This window comes from Vicugna pacos, chromosome 9 (assembly GCF_048564905.1).
Source record: "Vicugna pacos chromosome 9, VicPac4, whole genome shotgun sequence".
Taxonomy (NCBI): Eukaryota; Metazoa; Chordata; class Mammalia; order Artiodactyla; family Camelidae; genus Vicugna; species Vicugna pacos.
Window position 1 is genome coordinate 51,273,323 of NC_132995.1, and position 18,141 is coordinate 51,291,463.

Genomic DNA, 18,141 nt, shown 5'->3' on the forward strand with positions numbered 1-18,141 from the left:
GCTGATAGTTGGCCCTGGCACTTAAGTGTTGCCTGAGTGGTGAGAGAGGTAATGAGCACATCGCTGGTCCTCTGAGGTGTGGGTGGCAGAGAGGACTCCCCAGGACTTCAGGACAGCCTGCCCAATGCAGTGATGAAAACGTTCTCTATTTGTGCCGGCCAGTATGGCAGCTACCAGCCACGTGTGGCTGTTGAGCAGCCAGAATATGCCTAGTGGGACAGAGGTGCTGAAGTTTCAGTTGTATTTCATTTTAATTAGGTTCAGTGTAAGTAGCCACATGGGGCAGGTGGCTTTCGTGCTGGACAGCACGGCTCTGGGTTGGGCACAGGAAAGAAGCCGTAAAAGCCAGCCCGGCTCCTGCCTGACTCCTTTTTCTTGGTGGCTCCAGAGGTGCCCCTGCAGCCTTTCCTTTAACGACAGGTGGGGGGAGCATGCGTGCTCGTGTAAGCCTGAGCCTCGGAGGCTGCAGCAAGCGGCTGAGCGGCCACCCCATCCCTGGGAGGCGTGCTTCCAGCACGTTCTGAGTCACGCCTCTCCTGGCTAGGGGCACCTTCCCGTGACAGCTTGCCTCCCGTGGAGGAGCCGAGAGGCTCCGCTTCCCCAGGCCGGAGAACCTGGGCGCCTGTGACTGCCTCTGCCGTGGGAGCAGTTGCTGGAGAGATGGCGGATGTTGCCCAGGTAACGCCCCCTCCCTGGCAAGCAGAGGGTGAGGACTGCAATGGAGTGGCTGGCTCTTCCGCAAGGGAGGCAGGAGGCTCTTCCTGCTGTTGTTTCAGGAGCCGGTGGGGCTTAGTCACAGATGCCGGGAGCCCTCCTGAATCCCGCCTGCTCTGATCACTCACTCCCAGGACTTGGTAGGTGATAAGAGTGAGAGCTGCTATTCAGCCAGGAACCGGGCTAAGTGTTTATATATAACATCTCGTGGAGTAGGCACAACAAGCCTTTGCTAGTGGTTCTTCTCATCCCTCGTTGCAGATGGGGAGAGTAGGGTGCCAGTAATAGACTGTAATTCCATGAGCACCAGGGCCTGTCTGCCCTGCTCACCATGGGTATCCTTGGCACTTAATTCAGTGCTTGGCACACTGCAGTAGATGGTTCCTGGTAATTATTGTTGGATGATTGGATAGATGGATAATGCATGGATGGATGGATGGATGGATGGATGGATAGGGAGTAGGCAGGTAGATGAATGGATGGATAGATGGGTTGATGGGTGGGTAGATAAGTGAATAGGTGGATGGGTAGATGGGGGGATGAAACAGAGCTTAGATTTGAACTGGTCTGCTGACTGTAAAACCTGCACTCAACCACACAGCTGTACTGCCTCTAGCTTTGTTTGATGTCCTCCACCTGCCTGGGTTGCAATTTTTTTTTAAGCATCTTAATTGCGGTATAATTTACATGCCATAAAACTCACCTATTATAAGCATATGAGTCAGTGTTTTAGTAAATGTATAGGGTTGTGCTACCATCACCACAATACAGTTTTAAGAACAAATTTCCATCATCCTAAAAGATGCCCTCGTATCTGTTTGTAGTCTAATCCCTGTTGCCACCCCCCAACTCCAGGCAACATCTGTTCCACTGTGTCTCTATAAATTTGTTTTTCTAGACATTGCATATAAAAGCAATCATCCAATATGTCTTTTACATCTGGCTTCTTTCACTGAGCATAATGTTTGTGAGGTTCCTCCATATTGTAGCCTGTGTGAGTGGTTGCATCCTTTTTACTGCCAAATACTATTCCATTGTCTGGATATACCACGTCTTGCTTATCCATTCATCAGTTGATGGGCATTTGGATGGCTTCCAGCGTGGGACTGTTATGAATACCACACTGTGGACATTCGTGTGCATGTCTTTATGTAGAGTCTGTTTTTTATTTCTCTTGAGTAGATTTCTAGGAACAAAACTGCTGGGTCCTATGATAAATTCATGTGTAACATTTTGAGAAACTGTCAAACTGTTTTCCAATGGTGCTGTACTGATTTACATCCCCGGCAGCAGTGCATAGGGATCCTGGTTTCCCTGCATCTTGGCAACACTTGGTTGTACCCTGTCTTTTGGTTACGGCCAGCCTGGTGGGTGTAGAGAGGTCTCTTTGTGGAGCTGCACTGTGCTCTTATTCCTCAACTGGGGTTTGACCTTTTCAGCCAAGGGTTGGCAAACTTATTCTTTAAAGGGCCAGATAGCAAATGTTTGGGGCTTTGTGGGCCACATTTGATTTTATCACGTATTCTTTGACTTTTCTTATTTTGGGAGTTTTTTTTCCCCTTCACAACCCTTAAAAAAATGTAAGAACATTCTTGGCTTCCTTGCACAAAAACAATAGGGAGACAGTTTCAAGGCTCCTGTCAGAGGAATCCAGCAGTCCGTCCACGCCGGACACGGCAGAGGTCAGCCAGCCCTTCTGGTGACATAGTCACAGTGGAAGGACTGTACTGCAGAGCCCAGGTCTGGGCCCCCAGGAGCCTGGGAGTCAGGGTTCCAGAGGCGTTTCCAGCCCAGCCCCACTGTGATTCATCACCAGATGAGCTCATCAGAGTTCCTGGGACCAAACGTGCTAATTTGTCACCCAAGGTGGAGTGACTGGGCCCCCATGGTCCTGGACAGGCCTCCCGCTGCCCTGTTCCAGGGCTCAGAGCCTCTTCTGGGAACTGGCTGCCTGCCCACAGCCCATGACCATGATGTTGCAGCTACCCTGTCTACCTGCTGCTCCCACCAGCCCCTCCTGCAGCTCCTCCACCCCCTATCGGCTGGCCCCTGGCTCTCTGAGCCTCGGGGATGTGTTCTAGCCCTCACCCCATGACACCAAGTGTTCTTGACCCCTTCCCCACAGTGTCTCTTGGCGAGTCTGTCCCTCCTGTCCACCATCTGTGCTGGCCCTGACCGATGTGATAGAAAGAAGGAGACCTCTGGGGTCTACTGGAGCCGATTTGTACTTGTGAATTGTCCCTTTCTAGCTGTGTGACCTTGGACAAGTCATGTCACCTCCCCAGCCATGGTAGTCTTGTGTGTAAGTGGGATGCTAGAGCCTGTGGCAGGAGCTGCAGGTGCCCCACCCTCTTGGCCTCACTTTGTCCTAAAGGCTGTCCCCTGGGAACTAACTTCCTTCCTTCGTACTTTCCTTCCTTCCTTCCTTCCTTTGGGTTTTTTTCCTGGCTGTGGAGGCACTTTGGCCTGGGCACAGGGCAGCCTGAAGGTCTGCCATGTCCAGGAAGGTGGTAGGTCAATGGCACAGCTCCCTTGCTCCTTAGGTGGGTCAGCTCTGAGGCATGATCTACACTGTCTCACAGAGGCCCCCGCGGGACCCAACCCTCATCCCCACAGTGGGGATGTTGCCAGTTGCCCAGGCATACGGTTGAGGATGCCGTGGGAATTTACTGCCTTCTCTTCCCTATCTCACTACCCACCCTGCACTGATGTGTCATACGTTACCTCTCAGATAAAGGAACCGTCTGCACTGGGGGCCTTGTCTGAGGGTCTGCTCCCAGGGCGGGCAAGCCTATGGCAGGCCCCCAGCCCCTCAGGTTACTGTGAGGATAGAGTGAGATGATGCCCCTCTGGGCTCAGCACAGCCCCTGGTGCTTCGGAGTACGTGCTCGTTAAACACTGGCCCTTATTCCAGCCCTGGGGAACTTCTGGTCTTGACCGCAGCCTCTGTGACCACTCTTCTAGGGACACCTCTGAAGCGGAAGCTCAGGTGCTCGTGGGAAAGCTGTTGTCCCCCTTAGTCTGCTGAGGGGACGACGTCAGTGAGCGCGGAGGCAGGTGGCACCCTGTGGGCCCTTTTGTGTGGGCCTCACTGTCTCCGAGTCTCGGCGACATCCAAATTCAGAGAGCTGGGGACATGGGGACGGTACGCACGGCCACCCACCCCCACGGGCTGGCTGTATTCCGTGAAGTTTAAATGAGGGCTGCCTGAAACAGTGCTCACCAAAAATTGATGATGGCTCTTTGTAGGCTGTGGGATTTTTGAGGCCTTTTATCATTTATCCTCTTGTTTGTGCTTTTCAGCATGGTTTAAATATCATACAGTGAGCATGCCTGATTTTCACAAAAAGAATGAAGTCATTATTCTTTCCAAAGTAAACCACTTGCAGCTGATTAGAAGAATGGGCACTTACAGCCCAGACCATATTCCAGGCTAGAAGCTACAGTGGGGAGATGTGGCTGTGTGTCGTTGTGGTTTTCTTTGGGGCTTAATATATGGTGGGTTCCTGTGACCATCTCATGGTCATTTAAAAATTAAGCAATTCTCTGGGCACAGAGCAAAACCGCAGTGTCCAGGACTCAGAGGAGCATTCATCCGCGGAGATGGGTCAGGTTCTTGCCTTGGAAGTGTCTGCACTGCCTGTGACTTCGGGCACTTTGCATCTGCATAGACCTGGCAGAATTCCTGGCTCACAGCGGGGCAGGAGACTCTGGCTGGCAGTAACTAGAACCAAGTCTGGTTACAGTCCCAGGGAAGCCTCAGGGAACTGGGTGTGTCTTGTCCTTCAAGTCATGGGGTTCAGCAAATACTGACTGTCACCATCATCCCCATGGATAGCATATTTACTGTTCACTACCCCACCCCCTGAACTTGCCACGCATTTCTTCCGGTCCTTATAGGATCTAAAGTGATTGACAAGTAAATGTCTCCACTCTTCCTCATTCCCCACTTGATGAAAACTGTGCTGTCTTTACGTCAATGGCTGGTAGAGAGAGAGGGAGGGAGGGAGGGAGGTGGGGGAGGCAGAGTTTAGAGGGAGGAGGGAGGAGGGAGAGACCAAGTACGGAGATTTACGGGAGAAAAGATCTGCACACTGAGGGGGAAATAAACTTAAGTGTGAGTTAACTCAGCGGGTGACGGGTGACAGCGTGGGTGCGATGGGGTGTGATTAGCAAGTAAGAGGCTCCAGAAAATCAGGGAGTGAGAAAAAAATGGGAGAAAGAAAATGGGATACTGTCTGTATCACTGTGGGTTGTACATTTCATCCCTTTAAAGTTTTTCAAAAGAGACAAGTTAAGCATCTGGGTTCCCTTTTTGTTATAGGACTGTTCTATTTGGACTGTGCTTTTGAGTGTAACTCTGTACAGAGAGCGTACCATGTGGGTCCAGGATTTATAAGGGTTACACGTTGGAGGAGTCCACAAGGTATTTTCAGTCATAATTTACAGAAGAGGAAACTGAGGCTCAGGGGATGAAATTGTTCATAGGAAGAACCAGGTCTGTCTGATTCCAAAGTCTGCCTCCTGTTCCACCACGGTGCCTCACTCATCACAATGGACTACTCAGTTTGATGTGGAAGATGTCCCCTAAATGCTTCATTTTAGACACTGGTTTCCCAGACCCTTTGTAATTCTTAACTCAGAACCTAACTGGTCTGGGAGACCCCAGCGGCCTGCAGAGCTTGTCTTTGAACCTCAGGGGCCAGTGGGAAAGCCTCATCTCCTCCTTCCGTCCTTCAGACTTTGGCTCAGAGATTGGGACATGTGACCCAGCTGGCTGCGGGCTCAGTGACATTAAAATTAGGTTTTCCCCAAGGAGCAGAGCACTTAATGAAGGAGTTTATCCAGTTAGAAAGCGAGACTCCCAAGCAAGCGGGCGGCAGTGGGGCAGGCAGCTGCAGAGCCCAGGGAGCGCTGGCTGAGACCTCAGCCTTCCGAGAGGGCTTCTGTTTCCATGATGTCAGAGGGGCGGAACTCGCCCGGCCTCATGTGGAGGGAGCCGTGGCCCCAGCCTGAGCTGCTCACCAGCTTTGGATGCGGCGCCCCAGCAGAGGTGAGAACACTCCTGTCTCACTCCTCAGGTGGAATGGCCCTGGGCCATTCAGGACTCCGTCCCCACGTGCCCACCCAGCTGGAAAAGAATCCCAGGCCCCAAGGCTGTCTATCGGGTTTCTTAGCTGAGCACCACTCTCCAAGAGGACCTCGTAGGATCAAGATGAGCAGAAACAGTGCCTCCTAATCAAAGTCCAAAGTCCGTCCCTTTGTGGACGGTGAATGCTTCCGCTCTTACTGCATTTGAATACTTGGGAAACAAGTTTGGCAGAAGATAGCGTCTGAAGGAGAAATGTATCTTCATTCCTTCTTTTAAGTCACTGGAAGCGGAGTGGAAATTACTCTTCTAGTGTTCAGGAGGCCTGGCTGTCTGAAACGCAGCCTGCAACTTGAGGCAAGACCCTGCCATCTTGGGGTATCGGATTCTCATGGAGGGGGCAGGTCCGCGCCAACAGGTTCTCAGGGCCTTTTACATCCAGTGCGTCTGATTCTTGAATCATCTTGTATCTTACGCCCTCGGCATTTCAGTAACATGTTTGGGTCTCTTTCTCTCTCCCAACCAGAAAAAGATTTACAAATACAAGAAAGTCCTGAGTAACCCAAGCCGTTGGGAAGTTGTCTTGAAGGAGATCCGAACTCTGGTGGACATGGCCCTGACGTCCCCTCTGCAGGATGACTCCATCAACCAAGCCCCACTGGAAATCGTCTCGAAACTGCTCTCAGAGGTAACACGCTTCCCCTTGGCTTGATTTCGCATTATGCCCCCCTCCCCAACTTCGGAGTTGTCTTCCTTTACCCACCCTGAGCCCCACCCCATACCCCAGAGCAGAATCAGATTTGAATCTGTGTTGTCTCCCTGTTGCTGAAGAAAGTGAGTGGTCCCCAGCGATCCAATGGAGCAGAGAAGGAGGTTTGCCCCCAGTGCTTCCAGCTGAGCCAGCATCCAGGGACGAAGGGAGAGCTGTTGCCACCCTGCTGTGCCCCTAGACCAGATTTGGGACAGGTTGTGGCCAGTTCTGGTCTTGGCCAGAGGCTGGGCTGGTAGTGGTGATGATGGCAGCTGCTTTCAGAATCTAGTTCATTCCTGTGATGGAAGCACATTCGTGAAGCCCTTAGACTGCCCTCCTGCGCCCATGGCGCTGGCCCACCTCCGTCTCCCCGCCCGGTGCTGGCCCGCTTCCATCTCCCCTCCCAGCACTGGAGGTCCAGGCAGACATGGCTTTCTGCTCTAATCACCCTCCTCAGCCGACAGCTATACTTTGTTTCACTCGCACAGGGTTTTAAAAATCAAGAGATTAGACAACAAAATGGAAGTTTTAAGTTCTCTTTAAAAATGGTCAGAAAATCCAGCAGCAGTTGGCAGCTGGTGCTCCTCAGTGCCACCAATCTGAGCTGTCGACTTTGCCGGGCAGCCCCACATGTCAAGTGTGTGCCATGGGCTAGGCTCTGTTCTGGGCTTTTGGATGAAGACAGTCCCCTGCCTTCCTGGGACTCACGCTCCAGCAGTGGGGACAGTGGGACACGAGGCTTAGCAGTCAGTTGGGCTGTTCCGTAGAAGGCCAAGGGGCCTTCAGAAACATCTTGCTATTTACTCTATTCCAGTGCTATTCTAACCGCTTTTCAAATATTAATGTGCTCATTTATTTGCCTGCCTGGCCCCCTAGGGACACTAGAGTCAATGACTCCTGGTTTAAACTATGCATGGCCACCAGAGAGATTTCTGTCTCTCTCCCCCTGGTTCCCACACGCCCTCGGACTCCTGCACATGTTCCCTCCACTCTCTCTGCAGGCCCAGGCTCGTCACTGCCCACGGTCCAGGAACTGGCCAGGCCTCCCTTGTCTGCTGAATGGAGAGGGTCCCTTGCCCTGGGCAGGGGTGGGGCACGAGGTGGAAAGTCGGTGGCCGAGACAGGCGGAAGTAGAGAAGTAGGACTGTCTGTCCTTGGGTGGGAGACCCTTGTTTGCAGAATAGTTGCAACCTGGGCTCTGAAATGAATCATGGTCAAGGTCTGGAATTTGAGGCCAGGTGCCATACGCCCAACCGCAAGTCCAGGTCTCCCACCTAAGCAGGAGCAGCCCATAGGCAGGCCAGGGGCTGGCTTCTTGACTGGAGAAGGGAGAGGCAGCTGACCCTCAGGAAGCACCTGCTATGTGCCAGGCCAGCTCCAGGTGCCATGCACACAGCATCTCATCTGACCCTTGTGTTCTCCCTAAGAGATGGGCCTTGCTGTCTCCATTTCACAGATGGGGAAACTGAGGCCCAGAGATGCTAAGTGACCTGCCAAGTAAGGAGGAGCAGCTGGACATTCCACCTTAGGGCTGTCTGTCTGTCACTTTAAGGCTGCATCACCCACCCCATCAGCCCTACCAGCTTCAGCCACTGTCACACCATCGTTAAGTCAGGCTCTTTGTCAGGATGATGGCAAAGGTGGCAGATGACACTGTGGCCACCCTCTGGCGGGATTTCTCTCCCGTCTCAGATATATTTTATGTGACCACATGCTTGTGTGCTTTGCCTCATTTCTCAGGCTTTAGATCAAGGATCTCAAAGTCAGCTGATCACCAAGCACTAGGGCAGAGAGACTAAGGCATTTAAAGGGGGAAAAATGGAAGAAGCTTGTATTTGCTGTGCGTGTGCGTCTATTGGGTGTCTGGAGGGGTGGGGAGGGGAGTCAGTATTACCCTTGATTTGCTGATGAGAGCTGCCATTTGTGGGGGACAGAGCCCCCAGGTTGCGTCCCCTCCAGTGAGCTTAATGCCTCTCCAAGTGACACATTTTTTGAGCACGTGCTGTGTGACGATCACATTGGCAGGCATTTACACCTGACCTTTTCCATTTCTTCCAGCGACTCTGCAGGGTAAGGATTAAGACGGATAGGAGAGTCAGCAGAGCTCTGTGGGGTTAAGTCGCCTGCCCAGGGTCACTTGGATGAGGGGTGGGCAGGAACCAGGCCCAAGTCTGCCCGAATGCAAAGCTCATGTTCTTGTGCGTAGATGTAACATTACCTGATGGTAGAGATTGTAGAGTGGGGAGACCCAGCCACGCAGGACAGCAGTTAAGAGCAGGTACATGGAGCCAGAAAGACCTGCTTCTCCCCTCAGGAGCTCACTGGACTTGTACATGTTTCTAGATCTCTCAGAGTCATTTTCATCTGTGAGCCGGGGCTAAGATTAGCACCCATTTCATAGAATTGAGTATGGGATGCTCTAATATGTATACAGTGCCTGGCACTATGCCTGCCATGTAGGACCAGTTGATAAATGGTCACATTTCTTTTGTCATAGGAGATGGCTGTGAACTTGACCTTAAGCACCCTCAGCTAGCTGTCTAGAGGGGATGGGTGGAAAAACAAACCCTCCTTCCTCCTTGCCCTGTTGTGTTAACAGCATGTGGACTAGATTCTTTTCCTTGTCTGTTCTCTTTGCTCAAGTCGTTCCCAAGGCTGCCTCCTAAGATGCTCCAGGCATCACCATGCCGACCAGAAGGTGGGCAGGATCCCAAGAGAGGGAGAGGGAGAGGGAGAACGGGGCTATTAAAGCTGGCATCCCCAACTTCCCGGGCTTTTGTTGGATTGAGTGTTTGGAGTGGCCACTCAGTTTGGGATTCAAGTGTTCCCTCTAATGCAGTGGCTGTTAGAGAGCACTCTCCACCCTGGATCAGAAATGGCCTTAGTGAAGAGAAGTTGCCCTGAGGAATGGCATGTGCTGTCACCAGTGACTGGGACAAAAGAAGCAGCATCTGTGGTTGCCGAGAGCGCTTCCTGGAAAGCACTTCCTGGGTGTGGTGAGGGATTACTGGTCCCTGTGGAGCTCCCACTGCAGCCTGAAAGATGGAACTGCCCCTTGCGTGGGTGAAAACTGTAGCTCAGTGGCAGGAGATACAGGCTTTGGAATCAGGACAGACAGGGGTCAAATCCCCACCCCACCCCACCACCTGTTACCTGTGCTCCCTGGCAAGCGACTGCACGTCTTTGAGTCTCAGGTCGCTCACCTGTCACTGGGATGGGAGGAGAGTCTATCACAAGAAGGGGAAATGGGAGGGAGGAGTGTAGCAGAGCCCCGACACGGTGCTTGAGGCGTAGCGAGGAGGAAAGACCTGAACCAGGCTTTCATCTGCCCTCGGCTGAGAAATTGCTGGTGTTTAATAATCTGCCATAAACAGTCTGCTCAAATTCCACAAGGTCCACAAAAAGAAAAAGGCATTGGAATCCAAAAACACATCCTTCTGTGTGGTCTGGATCCTAAGCACCTAGGTCAGGCTGTCTCCATGGGAACCTGGACGCTCCTGACGCTGAGGCACTGACCGTGGTTCTGCAGCCACCTTCATCCCTTGGGCAGTCAGCTTATAGGACAAAAGCACATTCATGGCTCACTAGCTTTTCTTTCGCTTTAGCTGGGGTAAACGCTGTAGATACCAGATACCAGATGCTCCTTAAACCTCTTCAGCCCATGGGGCTCTTTCTTGAACCTGCAAACAGTCGATCTTGCAGCTTACTGTCCAGAGGGGAGGTGTGCTATAAACAGCAAACATGGCTGTTGGAAAATGTGAATTGACACCATTGAAAGCCCGTGTCCACCGAGACAGGCAGTCAGAGCAGAGCACACCATGACACTGGTGAAAAAGACAGGAGTGGCTGTGTCTGAGTTTTCCCACTATCTCGTGTTTATTGCATTTTCATCCCTTCCCTCCTTAGCATACACAGGGTGGTGGTAACAGGTACCAGCTGTGTAAGAAAATTCCAGATGGGGAGGGGGGAAAATACTAAAAATTAAGTAAGTTTAATCCATCCAACTGAATATTTTCGCAGGTGAATTGCTAGCATTGTAATTAAGCCAGAACATCTTGGGCCAGCTCATGGTGAACACTAGTGTTCTCTGGGAACCTAGTTTGAGAACCACTGAAATACTATACCTGCCACCCCTAAAAGACTTGCTGGAATAAAGTCAAGACTTTCGAGTCTGTTTCTTTACATGTTTCTTCCAGGTGCCAAGCACAGGATCCCCCTTTACAGGGGAAGAAACTGTCTCACTGAGAAGTGACTCCTCCAAGGTCCCCGTAATTTACAAGTGGTGAAACAGGGACTTGGAACTCAGTTCTCCCTGCCCCAGAGCCATAGTTTCCCCCTTCCTGCCTTTAAGAGTCTTCTAATCTGTTTAATTTAAAAAAAAAAAAAGTGACAGCTGCATTCTCCCTGAGAGGCTGAAAGCAGTTTGAAACTGTGTGGACCTTTGAGAGACAAATGTTCCATTTTATTAATTTTTTTTTTTTGCTTTGTTTTCCTCCTGCTCCCTCTGTTCATCCTTTAGAACACAAACTTGACGACCCAGGAGCATGAAAACATCATTGTGGTAAGTGCCCGCAGTCCCTCTCGCTCTGCCCGCATCCCCTGGCCACGCCCTCCCGGGTTTGAGTGAGTCCCTGGAGGGCCAGCATGATTCACCAGCACAGCGACCTTGCTCAGTTTTGTCTTTCCTATGAAGCCAGACATGTCTCCCTCCTGCCTTTGCACATCTCAGATCCCCAACTGACAGCGGGGAGGGGGTGTAATTATCAGTCTTTGAGGTTTGTAGCAAATGTGTCTTAATCGCCTCCTCCTTCCCGGGTCTGCCGCAGGGAGTTGAAGGCAGGAGATGGCAAAGACCACATAATTTATTCACAGGCATAACCCTATTAGCTGAAAGGTAAACTTTCTCTTTCTTGCCCCAGGAAATGTCTCCTAATTAATCCACAAATAGAACCTGGATTTAATTTCCTCTGATGTGCAAAGTGAGATGGTATTTTCTGGGACTTGACTATAATGTAAGCATTTTAGGGGGTAGAATACCTTCCTGGGTGATTTTAAGCCAAGAAACATGACTCACAGAGAGAAGAAAGAAATGAAGTTGCACCTCCAGGGTGCCAGGCACTGAGCTGTGTATCTGAAGCCACAGATAACTAAGACAGCTTCTGCTCCTGAGGAGTTCATCATCTATTAAATGAGATCACTGCAAACATAGAGGCATGTAGTGTAGAGTGGAGTGATAAACTCACCTGAGAAAGAAGCCAGAGAGCTTCCCAGAGGCAGTGATGTCTGAGCTGGGTTTTGAAGGATCACTAGGAGTTTGCCAGATGGCATAACAGGGGGAAGGCATTCCAGAGAGGGAAAGCAAAACATGCTTAGAGTTTTAAGGCAACATGGAACATTCTGAAACTTCAGAATTGCTGGAGCTTAAGCATAAGGAAGTAGGAAGCAGGAGGGCAGAATTTGAAGTGGAAGTGAGAGGCTGAGCTTTGTGTGCCCAGGGAAGGACCTGTCACCTGCCCGAGAGGTCCTGTGGCTGCAGCCTCCAACACAACGGCAACATCCCAGACACCCTGGTCCTCTGAGCTGCATTAGGGCTTCAGGAGCCCACCCACTTGGCCCTGGTGAGCCCAGCCTGAAGATCACCTCCTTGCCCCATCTGGGTCCTGTGGGCACCAAAGGAGGTGAGCCTTGGGCCTTTTTCTGTGGAGAATAAAGGCAGCAGCTTCTGTGGAGCCCCAGCCACAGTGTCTGGCGCATAGCAGGTGCTCAGTGGGTGTTTGCTAAAAATACAGATTTTTTTCCCGTGCTCTGACCTGACCACTCATTGCCTTCTCTTGCTAGAACAGGGAAAGCATCAGCCTGGGTCTCCCCAGTCACCCACCACCACCTTTCTCAAATATATTATGAATTAATAAATTCATTTAACAAACATTTGTTGACATGTGAATCCAAGCCTGTGCCAGATACTGATCTCAGTTCCACAGACTGAATTGCCACTGAGGGATATTCTGTGTGCTGGGAGAACCTGGCAGATAATTAAGAAATTGCATGATCAGGGATTGAGATTTGTTCAGGGTGTTAGCAGAGCACAGAGGGCAGGCACCTGATCTCCTCTCTCAGGGAGGGTCCTGGGAGGAAGATGACAAAGGAGGTGAGAGAGCTGAGTCTTAAAGGTTGGATAGGATGCTCCAGGGAAAGGCAGTCCAGGAAGGGAGCCCGGCACGTGCAAAGGCAGAGAGACTCTCGCTGGTGGAGAAGCAGGCAGGGACATGGGTGCCAGGAAGGAGCTGGCATCTTCCTCTCCCTGCTGGCAACAGCTGTGGGTCCACCTTTGCACCTTGGCCCTGGAAGGAGGGTGAGGGCTCTGGACCAGGGAGGAGCCTGAGAAAGGAATTTTGATCTGAGAAATCCAAGCTTGCATTTATCCAGCTAATTGGGCCAGGCTGACCCCTTAATTGGTCTGGGCTGAGCTTCCCTGCTCAGCGGGGATGCCTGAGAACAGGGAAGAATGTGATCTGAGGGTCTGACCCTCAGCCCTGGGTTTTACAGCCCTGCTTTCAGCATTCTTTACGACCGATGCTGTTACCATTACCACGAAGCCTCCTGCAGCCTACTTTCATGCCAACAATTACATTCTGTGATTTGACCTGTTGGCAATTAGTCTTCTCCCAATGGGGCTTGGTATTTTTTTTTATGTACTTATTTTTCCTAAGTACTTTCATGAGTAACTTGAGTAGGTTTTATTCAACCCATCAGTCAGGCATCAATGCAATAGGTAATTGTTGGCTGGCAGGTCACTGGACAAGCGTGGACCTGGAGTCCAGACCCCGGCAGTGTCCCCAGGTGCTCTGAAGAACGTGGGCTTAAAGCTGAGTGTGTTTCAAGCTCAGAGCCAAATGCAGACCCTGGGCCCACCTTATATCATCTGTGACCTTGGACGAGTAATGGAAGAACTTTTAATCTTGTTTAAAATATCTTTAAAATATTCTTTAAAGTGCTTTTGCAGTGAGTATATTTTAATTGTTTTTTAAAAAAAAAAAAAGATTTCAACCCATCCCAGCGCCCCCTTCAGAGACAGCCCTGGATGGAGGTTTTCAGAGGGTAACAAACCCACACAGACAGATACAGTTGTGTTTTTATTTTTTGTTTTTAACATTAATGATGTGATGCAGGATGTGTTTTGTTCTGTTTGTTTTTTCACTTAACAATATGTCTCAGAGATTACTTAAGTCTACTCCAGGGTTTCTCACTCTAGACACTAGTGACATTTGGGGACGGATGATTCTTTGTGGTGGGGGCTGTCCTGAGCATTGTAGGATGTCCAGCATCCCTGGCCTCCATCCACTAGATGCCATACATTCCCCTGTTGTGACAATCAAAGTGTCTCCAGACATGCCAATATTCCCTGGTAGGGGGCAAAGCCAACCCCAGTTGAGGACCACTGGTCTGTGCCATTCTTTCTACTGGCTCTAGAATCAAACTAGATGGCCATTCAGATCATTTCCAGCTAACTTGACCCTCTAAGCATGAGATTCCTCATTCTATGAAATGGGCGTGATGACAGTGCCTTTCTTTTGGGGCTGCTGGGATGGTTAAATGGGCGAATGCACCTAACATGCTTAGCAGAGGACTCGGCTCATAGCAATATTCCACAAAAATATACATGCTTTTTATTAATAATACGGTTTAAAACAGTCATTATCCTGTGCCTGGGGCAAGACTTGTAACAACCTCCCTGATCCTCTGTCTCTTCATCGTACAAATGGGAATGACTACTGCTTGACCCCACAGAGTTGACATGTGGATCTCTCCTTGATCCATTCCCACAGCAAGGCCTTTGGGTATGGGTGGGGACCCCTCTGTGGGGCCTTCCGCCTGTTTCGGGACCGCTAGGGAAAGGAAAGCACAGCGGGTACCAGGAGGCAATGATGGCTAGCTGGCCAGTTACATGAGTGCCCCACCGTGGAAAATGAAGTCATCACATGTGAGGCTTTGCTTCCCGGCACCAATGGTCAGGCTGACCAGCAGGTGGAGGGAGGCCCAGGATCTTGCTTGCCCAGGGCTGCACTGTCCAGTATGGCAGCTACTGGCCACACATGGCTCCACATTTTAACTGACATGAAAGAAACAATTTTAAAAGAAATAAAATTAAGAGTGTGGTTCCTCAATCACACTAACCACATTTCAAATCTCAGCAGTCACAGAAAGCTAGTGGCCACTGTCCTGGATCATGCAGCCCGGTAGTCCTGGTGCTGGCTCCTGGGTGTCCTGGTTCCTACCATTGTGCCCAGTGTGGCAAACGGGAAAATGAGAGGACTTCACTTGGGCTTTAACCAGCCTGTAGCAAATGTTTATTGAGAGCTGGCCTTATTTCAGACTCTGTGAGGCACTTTACACCAAGGGCGCTCCACTGGGGCTGATTTTTGACAATGTCTGGACACACTTCTTCCCAGTTGTTCAAATTTTTATTTGAGTTTGAAATTTAGCAAGATGATTAAAACAGAAATTATGAAAGGGGCAAAAAACCAAGAATCAAGTACCATTGGGGCCACGGGGACCTTGCACAGGAATGGGGGGGAAGCAGTCACATGGTAGAGCTCGCCTAAGAAGGCTTGGCGAGAAATGAATTCAAGGGACGTTAGACAGTCTAAGCTTCCTTCATACAAAATGAAGTGTGTCTGGAGACATTTTTGATTGTCATCGCAGGTTGGGGGGTTGAGACAAGGACAGCTGCACCACCAGCAACGCCCGCCCCAGGTGCTGACAGGGCGAGACTGAGAAGCCCTCTCTGCTCCACTTCCAGGTGGGGCCCCAGGGTTAAGAGAGACGAAACAGCTTGCTCTAATGGACACACTGTAGGAAGTGGCAGAACCAGGACTGGCACCCAGGGCTCCGCCCCCAAAGCCTGGGCTTACAGACACTGCGCATCTTGCTTCATAGTCAGGGGGCCGTGGATACCAGCAGGTCTTGAAACCCCTAAAGTGATAGGCATCATTGGAGGTATATATTTGGGGGAGGCCAGCCCAGAGCTTTTAGCATCTTCTCATGCATCCCCCAGTTTGAGAATGGGCTGTTTTCGCCCAGAGGATGACAGGGAGGTTGTGGTTTTCCCACCTCTTATGTAGATACACCCGCGTACGATTCCTTCCAAGAGATTCCGACTGACGATTGTTCATTGTCTTTCAGGCAATCGCTCCTTTGCTGGAAAACAACCATCCACCACCAGATCTCTGTGAATTCTTTTGCAAGGTATGGCAGGAAGCAGCCTGCCTTCCATCTGGGCCTGGTGGGGGTTGGTTTTGCAAAATTTACTGAAATCCCAAAATTAGACGCCCCCCACCCCCGACCCCTGGACCCAGGTCCGGGCCCAGACACAGCTAAATACACCCCGTTCTTAGGGTCACAGCCTCTCTGCCAGACAAGCAGTAACGAGGCCCAGGGCCCAGACTGGTGGGTCAGGGAGAGGCATCTGGGTTTCCCTTGGAATATCTTCGTGGCTGTCTTGGGAGACGTTTGCAGCAGATTTTCTGGGCTCCTGACGTCAGAGCTCGGCTATTATTAGCCAGGGCGCCTCAGAGCACCGGCTGGCCCACAGTGGGGACATGGCTGCAGGGCTTTCCCTGAGCACAGAAGTCTGGCCAGGGATGCCAGGTTAGCTTGGAGGGGCCCAGAAGCAGGACATTCGGTCCCAGGGACCCAGCGCCAGCCTCACAGTGGGATCTGCATGGAACATGCCCAGGGCACGTCGGGGACCAGGCATCCCTCGCTCTGAGAGCACACTCAGCAGCCCAGGGGCTGAGCAATTCTTTGCTGGGTGACTTTCTAAATGCAATGATTTGATGTCCTGGGAAGTCACAGGGCCCAGTTTGCTGCTTTCCCAGCGCTCCCCTGGGCTCACTCCCACCGACCCACTTCACCGAGCTGGTTCCTTCCACAGCCATGTGCTGACCTTTAGGGTGGAGGGTGCTGTGTCCACCAGTGAGACAGGCACGTGATGGGGCAGAGCGGGCACCTGGGGCTGCTGGTTCTGGAGGAAGGGAGACTGTGGTGCACTTATTGCCCTCCTGTCCTCTCCCTGTCCCCTGTCCCCTGCCCCCTACTCAGGGAGTGTGCTGTGTGTGTGTGTGTATCAGGGGACATAAGGTTTAGGGGGACAGGATCGCACTGTCCTCTTTGCCCCATCTCTCCATCAGGAGACCTTTTCAAGCGACCCACAGAGCAGAAGGTGGGCCCAGCGGGCTGCCTGAAGTGCCCAGTGCATTTCTTTATTATTTTTTTAGTTGAAGTATGGTCGGTTTACAATGTTGTGTTACCCAGTGGGCGTGTGGACACGTGCCAGTGACTGCCCTCTGGTCCGAGTGGTGAGCCCCGAGTGTGCGGCTAAGTGTGTGTGTGTGTGAGAGCAGGCCTCCCCCTGGGCGTTGGGTCCCGTGCTGTGCCAAGGCCCCTCCCCCGGGGAACACGAAGGAAAGAAGCAGCTTGGTGAGACTGAAGACAAGTGAGACAGGCTTTCTAGGCCCCCAAGCCGGGGGGGCTCAGATCCAGAGCTTGGACTCCTTAGAGGATGGCCAGCTGCCCCTTTCCTGTGCTGGCGGGTCATCTCCTTTCTGCTGTTTTGTCCAGGTTAATCCAGACCTGCTTCCTGGTTTTCCCAAGCTGTGCGGTTTCTGCCAAATCTCATGGTTTTCCAGCATCTGTTCTAGAAAGTGGACCTTATTCCAAGTAAACCATACCTGAGGGCTCCTGGTGGCACAGTTTGAAAAGCAGTGATGTGGAGGAAGCCATCCTTTCTGGCATTTCCCTGTAGAACACCCCATAGAGCTGCCCTGCCATTTGGAGAGGGGGAAGCCTAGCCACACGAGCCTGGAGATTTGGGCCTGTTTTCCCTCTGGGGATGGGAGTTGCAGCCTCAGCACCTCACCCACCATACAGCTCAACTAGAGAGAGGCTGAGAGAAGAAAGCCTCCTCCACCAGGTCCGCTTGGCCAGCTCCCTGGACACACCCAGCAGCCTCTCCTGCCAGACTTGCAAGCCCAAACCCTGAGGTCTGGGGACAGTTTATTCTTCTAGGGTTATCTAGGGAAGCCCGATTTCTAATATCCGAAGTCCAGTGTCCTCTCCTAGGGTTGGAAAGGCAGCATCTTCAGGCCCAGACAGGGACTTCACCTGCTCCACCCGAAGGCCTTCGATTTCATTTTGAGAAACAACCCCCATGCTGGTGAGATTAAGTACATCCAAGGGCCATGTGCGGCCTGCAGACTGCAGCCAGCTTGTCAAAGCCCTCAACTGAGAGGCCACAGAATTTTTGAGATTCTAACATCAGAAAACTAACCCCTGGTATTCTCGCACCCGATTTCAGGAGGCTCCACTGCTAGACCACGCCCTCCGAACCTTAGTGCTGCAGAAGTCTCGGCCTGTTAAATAGGGGGCCTGGTGGGACGGACTCCTGTCTGTACCATCTGAAACAATCTCAGACTTTAAGATCAAAACAGAAAGCAAACAGAAGATCCCATCCCCATGCACTTCAGTTACTCCCCCAAAATGAACAAAAAGCTGTGCAGCAATACTCTGCAGGCACCAGGGCTGGGTC

At 51.5% G+C, this 18,141-nt stretch overlaps 1 protein-coding gene across 3 annotated transcripts in view; it reads left to right on the forward strand.

Annotated features, from left to right (window-relative positions):
• The window catches only part of CMIP (c-Maf inducing protein), a 222,158-nt gene that overhangs the window by 169,871 nt on the left and 34,146 nt on the right, over positions 1-18,141 (forward strand). Inside the window, exons 1-4 of one of the 3 annotated variants that reach the window (XM_031680870.2) lie at positions 5,666-5,767; positions 6,330-6,491; positions 11,074-11,115; positions 15,738-15,800. In XM_031680870.2, the coding sequence (XP_031536730.1) occupies positions 5,669-5,767; positions 6,330-6,491; positions 11,074-11,115; positions 15,738-15,800 (366 nt within the window). In that variant the 5' untranslated portion in view covers positions 5,666-5,668. Of the gene's footprint in view, positions 1-5,665; positions 5,768-6,186; positions 6,208-6,329; positions 6,492-11,073; positions 11,116-15,737; positions 15,801-18,141 lie in introns of those variants that run through there. The other 2 variants (XM_072967807.1, XM_072967806.1) reach the window with 2 other exon arrangements.